The 15,328-nt window shown below is 32.6% G+C and overlaps 1 protein-coding gene across 1 annotated transcript in view; it reads left to right on the forward strand.

The window, feature by feature from the left end:
- Window positions 1–15,328, forward strand: part of LRP1B (LDL receptor related protein 1B) — a 1,793,989-nt gene that overhangs the window by 1,109,019 nt on the left and 669,642 nt on the right. The window contains exon 21 of the mRNA XM_033112843.1: window positions 14,851–15,033. Within this exon, the coding sequence (XP_032968734.1) occupies window positions 14,851–15,033 (183 nt within the window). The remainder of the gene's footprint in view (window positions 1–14,850; window positions 15,034–15,328) is intronic.

The following is a 15,328-nucleotide window of genomic DNA, read 5'->3' on the forward strand; positions in this document are numbered from 1 at the left end:
ATTTTTCTTTACTTTAAAAACTTTTGACTTTGATTTATAGTCATGGTTCTTTAATGCCTTTTCCCTGTCTCAAAAAGGAATGTTTACTGCTTACTGCACACAGTGCATGAGCTGGGTGATGCTGTAACATATGTGATCTCTTATTTATATTGCAAATGCAAATTGAGTGCAAATTTAAAATTAATTATGTATTGGCTTTCAATTTTGATTTAGTAATAATTTTAACGAGTTCCCAAATCCATTAGGCAGTTAAATGTATAGTATCATTAATATGCACACTCACACATTCTCATTTCCTTCTGCTTTTACTGTTTAACTTTGCTTCTGCTTTGGAAATTTGCACGTTTCTATTGGGCTTTGTTCTCATCCATTCATCATTCACTCATTCATTTATTCACCTCACTAATTCTTTGTTCCCAGGTTTAAGAAGGAAACTAAAATAAGTGTATCTTATTTTGTAGTTTCATAATCAAGCACAGTGAATGTTCAGTAAATAACTATTGAGTGAAAAAAGTGTATCTCTGGACCAAAAGAAATGATTTTACTTACTCTAGCCCGTATTTGTTTTGTTTTATTTATCAAGTAACTTTTTTTCTGTTTCCTCATTTTACCCCCAGATCCTGGAGTTTATTTTCATGATGATGTACAAGACTAGGTGTACTGATCTAGTCTCGTATATTTCCTTAATACAATATAATCTCTTTCATTCACCCAATAAATGTTTGCAATTTTAGCACAGGATTAAATAAAACAGACAGGATGTCCATCTTATTCTTTATTATTTTGCTTGTTTAAGTTCTTTCTTCCCAATAGCTAGGAAGTTTCAGAAACATAGGAAAAGTTTAAATGTGTTTGCTCCTATTATTTAACAGTGTCAGTGAATAGAGTCCATTAGTGATGATATTGGGGAAAAAGGGGGTTGCCATACATTGACATGTCACTATTTACCAAGTTCTTTACATTCGTTATTCCATTTAATCCTCACAGTAAAGATTAAGGTTAAAATACTTGCAGGATTATATACACTTGGAGTGTCAAACTAAGGTTGTCTTTTCTTTATTCCTACATCCAGCTGTGTGCTTCAGATTATACTATGGAGCATAATTTGACTCTTTTTCTCTTTTCTAATTCCCTGTGATTTAATATTTATATGATTCCAAAATAATTATTACCGTCTTCTAATTTTCCATTTAAAATGAGACAAAAAAGATGTTTCTACTTTTTATAAGTCATTAATGGAATTTCCCAAAGGACGCTAGAAGGAACCTGGGCCATTACATTAAATAATCCCAGTAAATATGTCTTTCTTTTCTTTTCTTTTCTTTTCTTTCTTTCTTTTCTTTTCTTTCTTTTCTTTTTCTTTTCTTTCTTTTCTTTTCTTTCTTTTCTTTCTTTTCTTTCTTTCTTTCTTTCTTTCTTTCTTTCTTTCTTTCTTTCTTTCTTTCTTTCTTTCTTCTCTCTCTCTCTCTCTCTCTCTCTCTCTCTCTCTCTCTCTCTCTCTCTTCCTTTCTTTCCCACAATTCTCCTAGAACTTTGTCATGGAATAGCTGTGCACATTTCCATACAGAAAACTTCTTCAGTCACCCAAATAATATGTTTGTTTGCCATAAAAGTTTTACCTCATAGATTCAGAAAATTTGGGAAACTAGAAGAAAATGGAAAGATCACTTGGTTTAGTTCTTTCATTGTGCAGATGAGTAAAAGGGTCAAGCTAGATAAAATTATCCTTATGTAACAAAAACATCATGCTGCTTCCTGGAAGGGGCTGATAATGTTCTGTGTTAGGGATGTTGAGACTGAGACTTTTGATCCATAAAGACATTTTCATGAGAAATTTTGCATTCAGATAATTATGCCAAGTTCTGCTATGGAAAATCCAATAAAGTCTGACAGTATCATTAATAGAAAAAGAGACAATATCCTACCTAGGGCGGAATCCACTCATAGAAACACAGGTATTAAAATTTGATTTGTAGCTAAAGATTTGAGTTACACATATAAGCATGGAGAGAATGGAAATTAAAACCAACATCTTTTGACTTCCAGTCTATGTCCTATCTCATCTCAGCTGAAGCATCATGTTTTTAGCAGCACAGTTTAATCCTAACCACATAGGAGTTAAGACACCAATAAATACTGTACACAGTCAGACTCAGTTATCTGTTTTGTTTCTCTTTCATGAAAATATCCTGAAGACACTTTCAAATCATATTTGATAAAACACACCATCAAAAAAGCTGTTATTATTTCTCAGTCTCTCAGTTTTGGGAATAAACTACTGGCTTTGAATTTGGAGAAATTAGTAAATTGTACTATGGACTCAGCAGAATCATAGTCTACTGTCCCATTTTTTAAAACATCTCTTTTAATACAAATATGGATTGTTTTCTAATAAGATGCTATTTAAAGCAAATTTAAACTCCGTGTAGTTTAAGTATATCTGTTTTCGATGAGATAGAAATTATCTGGCTTAACTTTTTTCTCTCACTGATTGATTTATTTTTAGGAAATGTTAATACTGAGCTGTCAAAACAATGTTAATTTTTAATGGAGTATATCCATAGGAAGCCTCTTTTTTGTTTTTCAGGACAAAATAGATCCTTAAAGGTCATTTTAACATTAATACTGCAGGAAACTTTTACATCAAGAACAAAGAAAACTCAAGGCGTTTGAATCAATTAGTAAAGAACAAAGACTTTCCTTCTTTCTTTTTCTCTCTTTTTTTTTTTTGAGAATCTATATTTCTAGCAATGTGATTATCAGGAAAATTAAAGGAAAGAGATAAATACTATTAAAATATTTTAAAAATGAAATATCAGAAAATGGCTCATTACCATAGGAAGAAAGAAGCCAATTATTCTCATTTTTACTAGAAAATTATTCAAATCCACATTTGTTTCTAGATAAATCTAGCTTTTCTATTAAGACAATAATTATGTACCTTGACCTTAAACAAAGTAGCATCTCTTATATTTTGAAAGATGTACTTAATAACTCAAGTCAGTAGGTAACAAAAAGATCTAATTTTAATGAAGAACTTCAGCCTGTTTCCTGCTTTTTTAATAGACCTGACAAATAATGGCAAGCGTGAATTAATTTCCATAGTCTTGAAATTCTGCTTTCTCATTCTCAATTTGTGGTTAATCATTAGTGAACTGGTAGGACTTCAGGCATTCAGCAGGAAATAAACAAACAGACTAGAGACAAAGGGCATGGATAATCTACAAAATAATTCATTGCTTATCAATAGTTGAGTACTGTCCATGCTTTTGTGAAATTTAAGAAATAAGCAGTGGGGTAAAACTTTGCATTTTTCCTGTAGAAATAGTTTCTTACTGAGCCTATCTGAACTATCAACTTTGTTTTCTTATTTATGTGGGGGTTTACCTGAGTTTTTACTTAGATACTATATTCCTGCAACATAATGACCAGATTTATGCGCTTTTTGTTAGGGAATGCATTTTAGTTCTCAGTTGACATTTGTGCGCCATGGGCTTCCCAACGAAAATTAATTGTCATTATCTGTGTTCAGAACCTTCCACAAATAACTCTGGTGCTTAAAATCATCCATTTAAACTATCATGACCTTCCTGGCATGAAATACTCACTGGTATTAGAATCTTTCAACATAGCATGTTGTTATTGTTGATATGTATGCCCTGAATGGGGTGTTCTGTGAATCATAAACAGAATTTAGAACATTTTAGGACAGAGGTTGCCAAATCTTTTTTGTAATGGGTCAGCTAGTAAAATATTTTAGGTTTTGCCTGTTGCAACTACCGAACTCCACAGTTTTGGCACACACACACACACACACACACACACACACACAGTCACAAAGGCATAAACTGTTTGTCTACAAATGATGATGAGTGTGTTCCAATAAAATTTTATTTACAAAAACAGGTAAATTTTTTTTATTTACAAAAAGAAAAAGACCAAAATTGTGCAGGGTCCTAGATTGCTGACCTCTTATTTTAAAAACAGATAGAGACACATTCTAAATAAGCTGTGATCCTGAATAATCCTAGATGTCTTTGTTTCATAGAATGTCAAACATATTATGACATGACGTTAAAAAATAATGGGGAGAAGAAAAGGTCAATGAAAGAAGAGCTAAACCATTAATAGTTTTGAAAAGCTAATCTATGGCCCTCCCTCAAATACATGGTTCATATATATATTCTCATACATATTCTTTCTATATAATAATGTCCTACATTATTTTAAAATATCAAATTAATTAATGGCATTTTATTTATTTTTTCCAGTAAATATTTGAGGCCTACTGTGAGCGAGGCATAGTGCTAAGCTAAGAAATAAATTCCAAATGTGAAATATCCACATTGCAATATGTTTTACTTAATGTTTGATATCTAGCATATCTGTTAAGCTGATTGCTGAATTTGAACAATAAATATAAAACAGATTTCTCCATTTTATCCAATTCAACAGATTAACAATACATTCTGCTCACTTGTATTTAGAAAATATGGACGTTCTGCATTCCCATGATACATTGAATTCTAAATGAAATGTACATGGTGGAGTTCTAAATATGAAAACTTAACATTTTAATGAACTGAAAACAGTGCTTTATTTGTTTTACAGATTTCACTTCAATACTTTAACTTACCAGGGGATGTTTAGTTCCCTGATTTGAAACTTTTCTTCAATATATTTTTTTGAGTGTCTATACGTCTATGTGTTTTTAACACTAAAACCAATTTTTTTGTGTGTTAATATATTTGAATTTTTGCTTAGGTATCCACGTATTGTTTTCTATTTCCTTCTATTCAACTTTTGTAACTGACGCAGATCGTAAACAGTAAGGATTTGAAATCTTGTCTCTTTTTTATTATTAAATTGCTGTTAAATCCCATGTACTAATAATTGGTTCTGATATCACATCTAACTTATCAGGATAATCTCCAGTGGGGGCAACACACAGGGGTAAAATTAACTTGTTGGAATAGATGGTAACACACACACACACACACACACACACACACACACACACACACAGTCATGCCCTAGAAGTGTGTTGGGGTGGGAGAAAGTAGGAGGGGCAATGAGAATAATAACCAAGAGATATGGCATCTAAAATCTTGATGACATACCCAGGCTTGACTTTGTTAATTCACAGCAGAGATTCAGTGCCTTTAGACAGGCAGCAGCTCCCAGGAAATATATCCGACATTACATGGAGAAGAGCAGGGCTGTGTACACCCAGCAACCCCAACAGAGACAATAGCCAGACAGCTCAAGGAATAAGAAGTAGGTATTAATAAGGATCATTCTCCTAAGGACTTCTGGAAACCAGGGATAGCCTAACCTCTAGGGAATGTTGAGGGGCCCCTCAGACAGAAGCAGGTCACGTTATGTCCATACCCTTTGGTAGATGAAGTTAACTATTAATATGCTGCCAAACTAATTCTCAGTAGTTTTAGGGCAGGAGAAGAATATCCAGGAATCTGAAACAAACCACTGTCATAGGTACAGGAATTATTAACGCATAATGATTCATTGAAAAGCTAGAAACTGAGCAAGGCCTGACACATGGTGATTATAGGAAATACAGGAAGCTTAGACCACATCCAATACATAGTGCTTTTTACTTTTTAAAGCATTTTTTTGATGAATGACAAGTTAAAGTATAAACTCCATTAAACAATTAAAAAACAAGTTTTTTTTCCCCCCCAGATTGGTCACACAATTTAAATAATTCACTATATATCCAACACTATTAGCTATTTTCTCAGGTCAGGTTTAACATTTGTTGTACAACAAAATGTATTTTATTTAAATATAGTATAAATGTAATTTTTGCAATCTTGATTTTCACGATTTTTAACTTTAGGAGGAAAAAATTCTTTTTTGTTTCTGTGCAGTTGCTGGTCTTTTAACTGCAAATAGTTAGTCACTCTGAATTCATTTAAATATTGAGATAAATTCCACCATTCGTTGCCACATTTCCTCCAGGGCTGTGCATTTATTTATTTATCAGATTCCCCAAATTGTATGCTTGGTTTTAATAGCTTCAGGGCAAAAGTACAATAAAATTGCATTACTTTAAAATATAACCAGCATCAGCAACATGAAAACATAACAGTAAAACAGCATGAGCACATACATATAAACATAGTCATCATTTTAACACACCATCAGGACAAGCCATGTTACAAAGACAGATTGTTTGCCAAGACCTGAAGCTTACGCAGCTGGGTCTCTGAGAAGCCACACAGGCCTGGAACTAAGTTGGAATGGTCAACACAGGCTCCTCAGTGGAATGCAGCTCATTTTCTAGGGGAAATTCAACAACTGTTAAGGGAAACTGATTTAATTTGGCAATGTTAAGAAGAAATAAAACTCCACATGTTTCTGTTTTCTGGAAGAAGTGGCAACATGTCTAAGCATCACCACATACCCAAACCTAACAGATATTAAGAAATAGGTTTGAGGTACTTTTTATTTATTGTAAGGCTGTGGGATGAAAAGTGAGAAGGGAAGGAATATAAAAGTGTGTGTGTGTGTGTTTGTATAATAGTATACCTGACTTTCATATAAACTTTGAGTGTTCAGCAAGATAAATGCGGATTTATAAATTTAAGGAAACTTAGAGATTTTTGTCCCTTCCTATTTATTATCTAAACATTCCCAGAGTGATCTATGTAAACTGCATATCTGAGTATATCAGAATCAAGCTGAAGGCCTTTCTACATTCCCAGTTGGCTTTAGGTTTAAATCTAAACAATTTAACATAGCATAAAAAATCTCTCAAGGTCTAGCCATTGCCCACCTTTCCAGTTTTCTCTTTCTCTCTTTCTCCCATTCATACTACACAAAATGTTGTGAAAGCTGTTGACTGTGTTCAGAATATCTTTTGTTCCTTTCTATTTCCCCCCTCTGATTCTTCCTCTTGACTCAGAACTCTCTTCTTATCCTCTGTCCTAAGAATTCCTCATCTGAAACTACATGTCCAAGTTAGTTGCGTCGTATGCGTTCTCTCATGGTGCTCTCTCCTACCAAAGTACTTAAGACATTTCTGTGTAACTACGTAACTTGCCTACTTTCCTATACCCACTATTTTATGATCTTTTCAAAGGCAGACACTATACCTTTTGTTTTTCACCTGGACTCCAGCAAAAGCGATTTACCTAGCCTTCCTACTTCCACTCAAAATTGTTTTTCTTTTTCTTTTTTTTTTTACATAGCAACAGTTGAGAATTTTTAATAATGTCAATTAAATTATATCCTCAACACTCTTCTGTTTTAACATCTCCAACAGATAGATACCTGTTGAATTACCATACGTGCTGATAAAGCCCTACAAGATCCAGCCCTTGCATACTCTCAGATCTTGTTTTACTAAACACACCTCCATTCACACCCCCTTTCTGTAAAAACAAAGACTATTTCTTGCTTTAGACTCTTTGCATTTGTTATCCCTTCTGCCTACTGTGTTTTTTTTTGTTTGTTTCTTTTTATTATTATTAGTTTCAGGTGTACAAAACTGTGTAATAGTTAGACATTTATACCCCTCACAAAGTGATAACCCCCTCCCCCAATCTACTACCCCTCTGACATCGTATATAGCTGTTACAGTTCTACTGACTATCCCTTATGCTGTACACCACATCCTGTGAGTACACACACACACACACACACACACACACACACACACATATACACATACCATATATATATATATATTTATAGTTGACATTCATTATGTCAACATTATGTCAGCTTCAGCTTCAGGTGTACATTGCAGTAGTCAGGCACCTACACCACTTCATAGACGGTGCCTACTGTGTTCTTTACGCTAACTTGCATGGCTGGCTTTTTCCGTATTTTTTGTCTTATCTCAGCTATTATCTTTTTAGAGAGACTTCTCTAATCACCCTTGTCAAAATGTCCCCTACACACAAGTCACTTTCTATGGTGGTCATCATGGATGTTAACAAAATATTTCCATTTCTTCCCTTTTCTTGGTACACAATATGATTGTACTTCCTAGAAATTTGTGCTTGCATGGGACGAACCTGATGTAGCCCCGCTCAATGTGACGAGCTTTGGCCAATGAACTGTGATCAGAAGTGATACAGGTTTCTTCCTCTATAGCATTCCTCTGATCCATTTTCTTCATAGCACTGCTTTCTGGTCTAATCTAGTTTATCAACTTATATAATTATTTATTAAATTCCTACATGCTTCTTTCTCCCCTCATGTAAGTTCTGTAAGAATAGTAAAGTCTCTCTCTTATCCCCTGTTCTATCCTAGTACTTGGAAAAAGACCTGATGCATTAAAATAAATATATATTTAAAGATTAACTGAAGAACTAATTGAGTCCAGTATACTCATTTTAAAGATTATGAAACTAATTTGGCATCTCTTTGCCACTAACTAGATGTGTAAGCATGGCTAACATTAGTCAACTTTTCTGATTCTTAGATCTTTCTCCTTTCCTGTGTTGGCAACCAATTGAAGAAACAAGCCCAAGGAGGGTAAACTTGCAACTTGGAATCTATTGAAATATTTTCATAAAAGAACACATTTTACCAATACTCTACAACAGAATGAAAGAAACACTAAATTTTATTGGAAAAGAAAATCGGTTAAATAGTACTATTTTAAATATAAAAAGAAATGAGTTCATAGACACCTTTGATTATTACATGAGCTAATTATTATTATTTTATTATTTTTATTATTGTTTTTATTCTTTAGCCTATACACGAGAAAAGCCTACAAGAAGGTAATAATGCTACAATGGTAGAGAAAGCAGGCTGTAAGGTTTAATTATGTCAGCTCAAATCTCATCTCTGCTGCTTGTTATCCATATAACTACAATCAAATTGATTTGTAGTTTCTGTTTCTGTGACATGGGACTCTCTCAATAAGCAGTTTTTATTTATTTATTTTTAATCTAAATCAAAAGGAGCAGATGAGTGATCCTTTTTTCCCCCCACTGGGTTTTAATTCAATCTAATATAATTAATTTGAAATATAAGCAAAATTGAATATCATATGTACACAAGATATATGGAATGGAAATAAAGACAGAAAAGTGTGAAATTTGCCTTTGACTTTCTGTTGGATTCTGCCATGACAATCAAGCAAAAAATTTTGAATTCCTTCCACAGTGGGGATATGTTATGTATCAACACAAAGCAAAATATGTAATTTCTGATATTTTCCAAATCACTAACACCTACCCAGGGTTTTCTTGAATCTACAGACAGCAGAAAAAAGACCCAATCATAGACAGTTTTTGTTTGTTTATTTGTTTGTTTGTTTGTTTTCTAAATAAAGTGAGTCTTAAAGAAATTATGGACATCTACAGATGAAGTGTTAAATAGAAATGCAGTCCAGGTTTGGGAGAATAATGTAAGCAAGACAAGTGTACATTAGAGACATGTGTGAGCATTATAAAGAGAATTGTATCCCAATTTAGATTTGAATGTTTATAATAGTATATTGTATTTCCTTCCTCAGATTATACCCTCATTTTAAAACTATTGTAAGCTGATTGTTTCTGGTACTCCTTAATAGATAGTATACCAGTCCACAGAGGTTTGAACATGGGTAGTTTAAGAAGAAGGAAAGAAAGAAGAAGAAGAAGAGGAAGAGGAAGAGGTAGAGGAAGGAGAGGAAAAGGAGAAGAAGAAGAAAAAAAAGGAGGAGGAGCAGGAGGAGGAGGAGGAGGAGGAGGAGGAGAGCTAAGCTTGAGGGAAATATCACATTTATATTTAAATTTACAAGATATATGTTTATTTAGAATAAGAAAACAAATCAGCAGATTCACTTATATAGCACAAATAGATAAACCAAACAATACCGAACAAAGAAAATCCAAATGGAATTCAAACATAAACTCAGACAATGACAGCATACTCTCTGTCTTCATAGATGTTACTTTGATCTTTGTGACCACAACTTATTTTCAGCTGTAAATAATATGGAGCTAAAAAACTAGAACTGTCGATATAAAGTTGTCATATTGCTGAGTCAAGAGAAACAATACATTCTCCCAAAGTAACAATTTATCTTTTGCAAGTCTCATTTTGAATCGGGTTAATCTATCTAGATTTCTGGATTTACATACTCTTTTTCTTGAGAATTATCCATTATGTATTTGAGTTAATGGTTGAGGAGCATGATTTTAAATAACGATACCTTTAAAACCAAATATAAAATATGTTTAAAAGAGTTAAAACATCACACAATAATTATTTAAAACATGGAATGTGTTCCATTATTATTGACATTTTTGAAGCAAAATGATTTCTAAAGAAATAAAAGATGCACAGAGAAATGGAAATATGATGTAGAATTTGGCATATACTATTTAATTTTATTTAAGCTAACAAAGTGTTTCCTAAATTAGATAATTTTAAATATATAATATGTTATTTATTTTCAAAATTTCCTTGTGTGTCACTATTCTGTTTATTTATTTAATTAGCCTTCTGATCATTTCCAGAAATAATCTAAGCTGTAATAACCTGGAAGTATTAAAGGTTATAAACAGGACAGACTTAAACAAAGGGAGAATACAGATTAGTAATGCAAATAAATATGAGGGTGTGATTGGTGCAAACAAATACATATCATGAAAACTGATCCATGAATTTGGCTCTAAATTCTAAGATGCTGCTGCAAAGAGAGAAGCATAATGAGTTTGAAGATTATTCACAAATATCCATAGAAAGGACTCATGAAGAAGAAAACTTATTTGTACAAGAGAATAAAATTAGTATTAACAGTGAAGCAAGGGTGGAATAAAAATTGTCCTACAACTTCCCAGAAGTAGATTCATGAACAATGGAAACTGTAGTTAGCAATTTCCCCACAGCAAACCTCCACCAAGGAGGGAGGGGAGAACGTGCTCGGGGAAAAAAGAATAGAAAAATACATTTTTCTCTTCACTATTACAGGGAACTGTTAATACAATTCATTCCAGCCCCATCTAAAGCAGGTAGCTGTTATCTGAAGGAAGCTAGCCCAAAAATCTTACATACTTTTCAAAGTATTGGGAAATCTAGATTTTTAAAGTAATTTTCAAATTTTTAAAAGGTCAATAGTGTATTTGCCAAATTAAACATACTGGGGAACAGAATCAATATATGAGCTGTCAGTCTTCAAATTTATTTAGAGAATTTAGAAAAATCAACAGACTATACCATCCATTGTTTACTAACTTTTGCTGCGATGTTCAGATATATCCGAATGAGTATTTCCATTTACAAGACTTTTCTCCATTTACAGGATTTTTAAATGTGTTTTCCTGTGGCTTGCACTATCAACAACAAAGATGTTTTGTATGTCATATTTTCTAACATAATAAATTTTGATGTCATCAATGCCATTAGATTCTAATTTATCTATACTTAAATCTAATTGATGTCACTTAGTATGCTTTGAGAATTTTTGCTAAAATTCAATATAATGGCAAATTTATTACCATATAACAAAGCTTTAAAATAAAAACAATGTTATTTATATACAAAACAGCTCAAAATGTTATTATTAAATGTGTAAAATAGTCAAAATATCAAATTTTTTGTGTGGGCTTTTGACACATTTTGGAAAAAAAATAATTGAAATCAACGCAGCAAAAGGATTAAATATTTGGAATCACTGAGTGACGATTACCTGAAGTACAACTTTTATGTGTTATTGATTGACCTCATACTACAGGTTATAAAACTCAGCTGAGCCGAGGTATGTTTTATTTTGTTTTCAAGGAAGGTGAAATAGTAGAAAAAGAACCAAAGATCATTTCACTGCTGCATGACGGTGGGCTTCTTCACCACAGAATTACTTAGAGAGCTGAATGGGCCTTGAACCTCCATTTGATTTTTCTTCAGTCTTTTCCGAAGTACTGAAGTTACATACGATTTTCAAGTTACCTTTAAGAAGATTCTAGGCTTGAAGACTTCACAATATCTTGTTTATGAAACAAGCCCTAGCATTCTTTACCAATGTAGTGTTTAAGCTGTACTGCTAAATAGAGCACGCTGTAGATACCAAATTAAATATGGTGGGACGTTGCTATATCCCATGTCATATATATCTTCCAAATGTACTGATACTCTTTATTGATTGTGTACGCACACATTTTGTTTAATCAAGAAGACTCTATATATCCAAAGTCAAAAAGATTTAAATGACTGGGAAAGTAGAAAAGGAAAGTCATGTGTTTTGCAAGGGACTCAAAGCCAGCCTAAACTCAGAGCATTCTCTGTAAATTGGGTTTGATTATTATGTGTTCTTAGCAGGGGTTACTTTTGAAAATGAGCCTGATAGGTTTTCTGTGAATTGAATTGGAACTCCTATTTTCTACCAAAAGATTTACTCTCGCTTCTTCTTGTTTTTGTTTGTTTGTTTGTTTGTTTTATTTATTATTCCACCACAATGTTCTAGGAATACATGGGAAGTAGAGTCAAGTCAGTTTTGAGCATCTTTACAATATTGTATCACCTGACGTTACCGTTGCTGAACGTCTATAAATAAAGAAAAAAAAAATAGGAACTGAACTATTTATATATTAGAAAGTAACAGCAACAACAAAATTTTATAGTTAAAATAATAATTTACAGGTATCTAATTTATTTCTCACAAAAACCCTGCACTCTCCACTTTCCAAATGAACAAATGGAAATTTTAAAAGATTAAGAAGCTGCCTCACTGATATAAAACATTTATTATTAGCTTTGATCTTAAATGAAACTAATCTTAACTCATAATTACATGATCCCTACCACATTAAGTAATAGGTAACTCACATGAACCTGTTTCAAATTTATCATAGCAATATAGAATAACTGCTGTTGTACATGTAATGTAGATTAATTGCTGGATATAGCTATATAAGACAATAAATTTGTTTCATTAAACTTTGATGTAGAAAAATATATACTAAGATATTTTACAACAGAAAATGGAGATGCTGGTTTCTATGCTATTTCATAATATTAAATATTACAAAAATTAACATCCTGCTGATTACAGTCAAATTATTAAATTGTTATACTGTAAAATATCTATACCCCCGATATTTTCATTTCCTTATTTTTGCTTATGCTTACTGAATATTTAAACCTATATAATTTTTTGTTAGTGTCAGGTGTACAAAACAATGTAATAGTTAAACATTTACACCCCTCACAAAGTAGTAATCTATTATCCCTCTGATGTCATATATAGCTATTGCAATTCCATTGACTCTAATTTCTATGCTGTAATCCACATTCTGTGACTGTATGTATATATATTTAATAATAGTTAACATTCCATATTATCCAGCTTCAGCTTCAGGTGTACAGTGCAGTGATCAGGCATCTTCGCAGTCTGTGAGGTGGTCTCCCTAATGAGACAAATGCCCATCTGATCCCTACAAAATCTTTACAACATTATTGCTTATATTCCCCAAACTGTATTTCATATCCCCATGGCTATATTGTACTTTTTAATTCCTTTACCTTCTCTATCATCCCCATGCCCCTCCCACCTAGCAACCATTAGTTTTTCCCCCCTATATCTCTGAGTCTATTTCTGTTTTGTTTGTTTATTCTGTTCTTTAGATTCCACATATAAGTGTGATCATTTGGTGTTTGTCTTTCTCTGTCTGATTTATTTTACTTAGCATTATTCTCTAGGTCCATCCATGTGTTTGCAAATGGCAATATTTAATTATTCTTTATGGCTGAGTAATACTCCATTGTGTAAATATCCCATAGTTTTTTATCCAATCGTCACTAATCATTAGAGAAATGCAAATAAAAACCACAATGAGATACCACCTCATCTTGGTCAGAACGCTATAAATCAATAAGTCAACAAACAAGAAATGCTGGTGAAGATATGGAGAAAGGGGAACGCCCCTGCACTGTTGGGATTGCAGATTGCTGCAGCCACTATGGAAAACAGTATGGAGGTTTCTCAAAAAAATAAAAATAGAACTACCTTATGACCCACAAATTCCACTCCTGGGTATCTATCCAAAGAAATCCAAAACACTAATTTGAAAAAAAATATATATATATACGAACCCTTATGCTTATTGCAGCACAATTCATAATAGTGAAGATAAGGAAACAACCAAAATGTCCATCGATAGATGACTGCATAAAGAAACTGTGGCATATTTAACCTGTATTTTTAATTATTAGGTATTGAATAATAGAGTTATCTAAGTACTGTATAAATTGATAAATTGAGTTTGAATGTATAATGTCTCATTAAATTCTTATGTTTGTCTGCTCTGATTCTAGATTTGAAATCTTACATCCTAAAGAATTTGTGTTTATATTATGTTTTCTTTGTTTTTCAAATTTTTGGGTCTTATTCTTCAAATATCTTGTTATTTGGAAAGTACTTATTATTTGGTTAGTTACTTCATCAGAGTCTGAAAGAAATTATCTAGATAAATATCAAAAGATCAATTAAAGTCAACATTTACAGTAGAATGTGACACTTCTTTTTGTGCCATAGAGAAAAAAACCCTACAATGATCTCATTCTTAAGACACTAATTAAAGTCACAACAGTATTTCCACACATTATCTTAATTGCTATTTCCCTTTTTTCTAATGTATATGACACTTTCAGAAATTCTGTGGGAGTCAGGAAACATCATTTCCTCTAATTATTAAAGTTTCTAAAATAAATTTTAAAATACCAGACAGTATTATAGCTTTTAAACAACTAAAGTGAATATATATTCTCTCTACCCTCATAATAATGCCTAAAAAAATAAAAAAAAATAAAGTTATCATCAAGTAAAATCATAATTTCTCTCCGTTCTTTCTCCCTCTGCCTCTCTCTCCTTCATTTCTATTTAAGAGACTCATTCTCCTGTCGGTTGTAATGGGAATGAATTTCAATGCCACCCTGATGGAAACTGTATACCTGATCTGTGGCGCTGTGATGGGGAAAAAGATTGTGAAGATGGTAGTGATGAAAAAGGCTGCAATGGTACCCTACGATTGTGTGATCACAAAACGAAGTTTTCCTGTCGGAGTATAGGTAAGCAGAGCACCGAATATAGCTTCTGCCTTGGGTTTATTGAATATAGAATCCTTTCAACGCATCCCCAGCCCATACCTCATCTTTGTAAAAAGTATTCTTGTGTTTCTAATAGGTTTGCTCATATTCTATACACTGTGGCGCCAAAAAAGTGTACACCTGTGACTTGTATTCATTCTTCTTTTGTTATTAGTATATATTGACTATTACAGTTTTAATACAGATTTTTTTCCCTTTCTTAAAATGTGTATACATGTTTTTGACACTCTCTGTATAAAAATAATAATAGCTAACA

The sequence above is a fragment of the Rhinolophus ferrumequinum genome, chromosome 8 (genome assembly GCF_004115265.2).
Source record: "Rhinolophus ferrumequinum isolate MPI-CBG mRhiFer1 chromosome 8, mRhiFer1_v1.p, whole genome shotgun sequence".
Lineage (NCBI taxonomy): Eukaryota > Metazoa > Chordata > Mammalia > Chiroptera > Rhinolophidae > Rhinolophus > Rhinolophus ferrumequinum.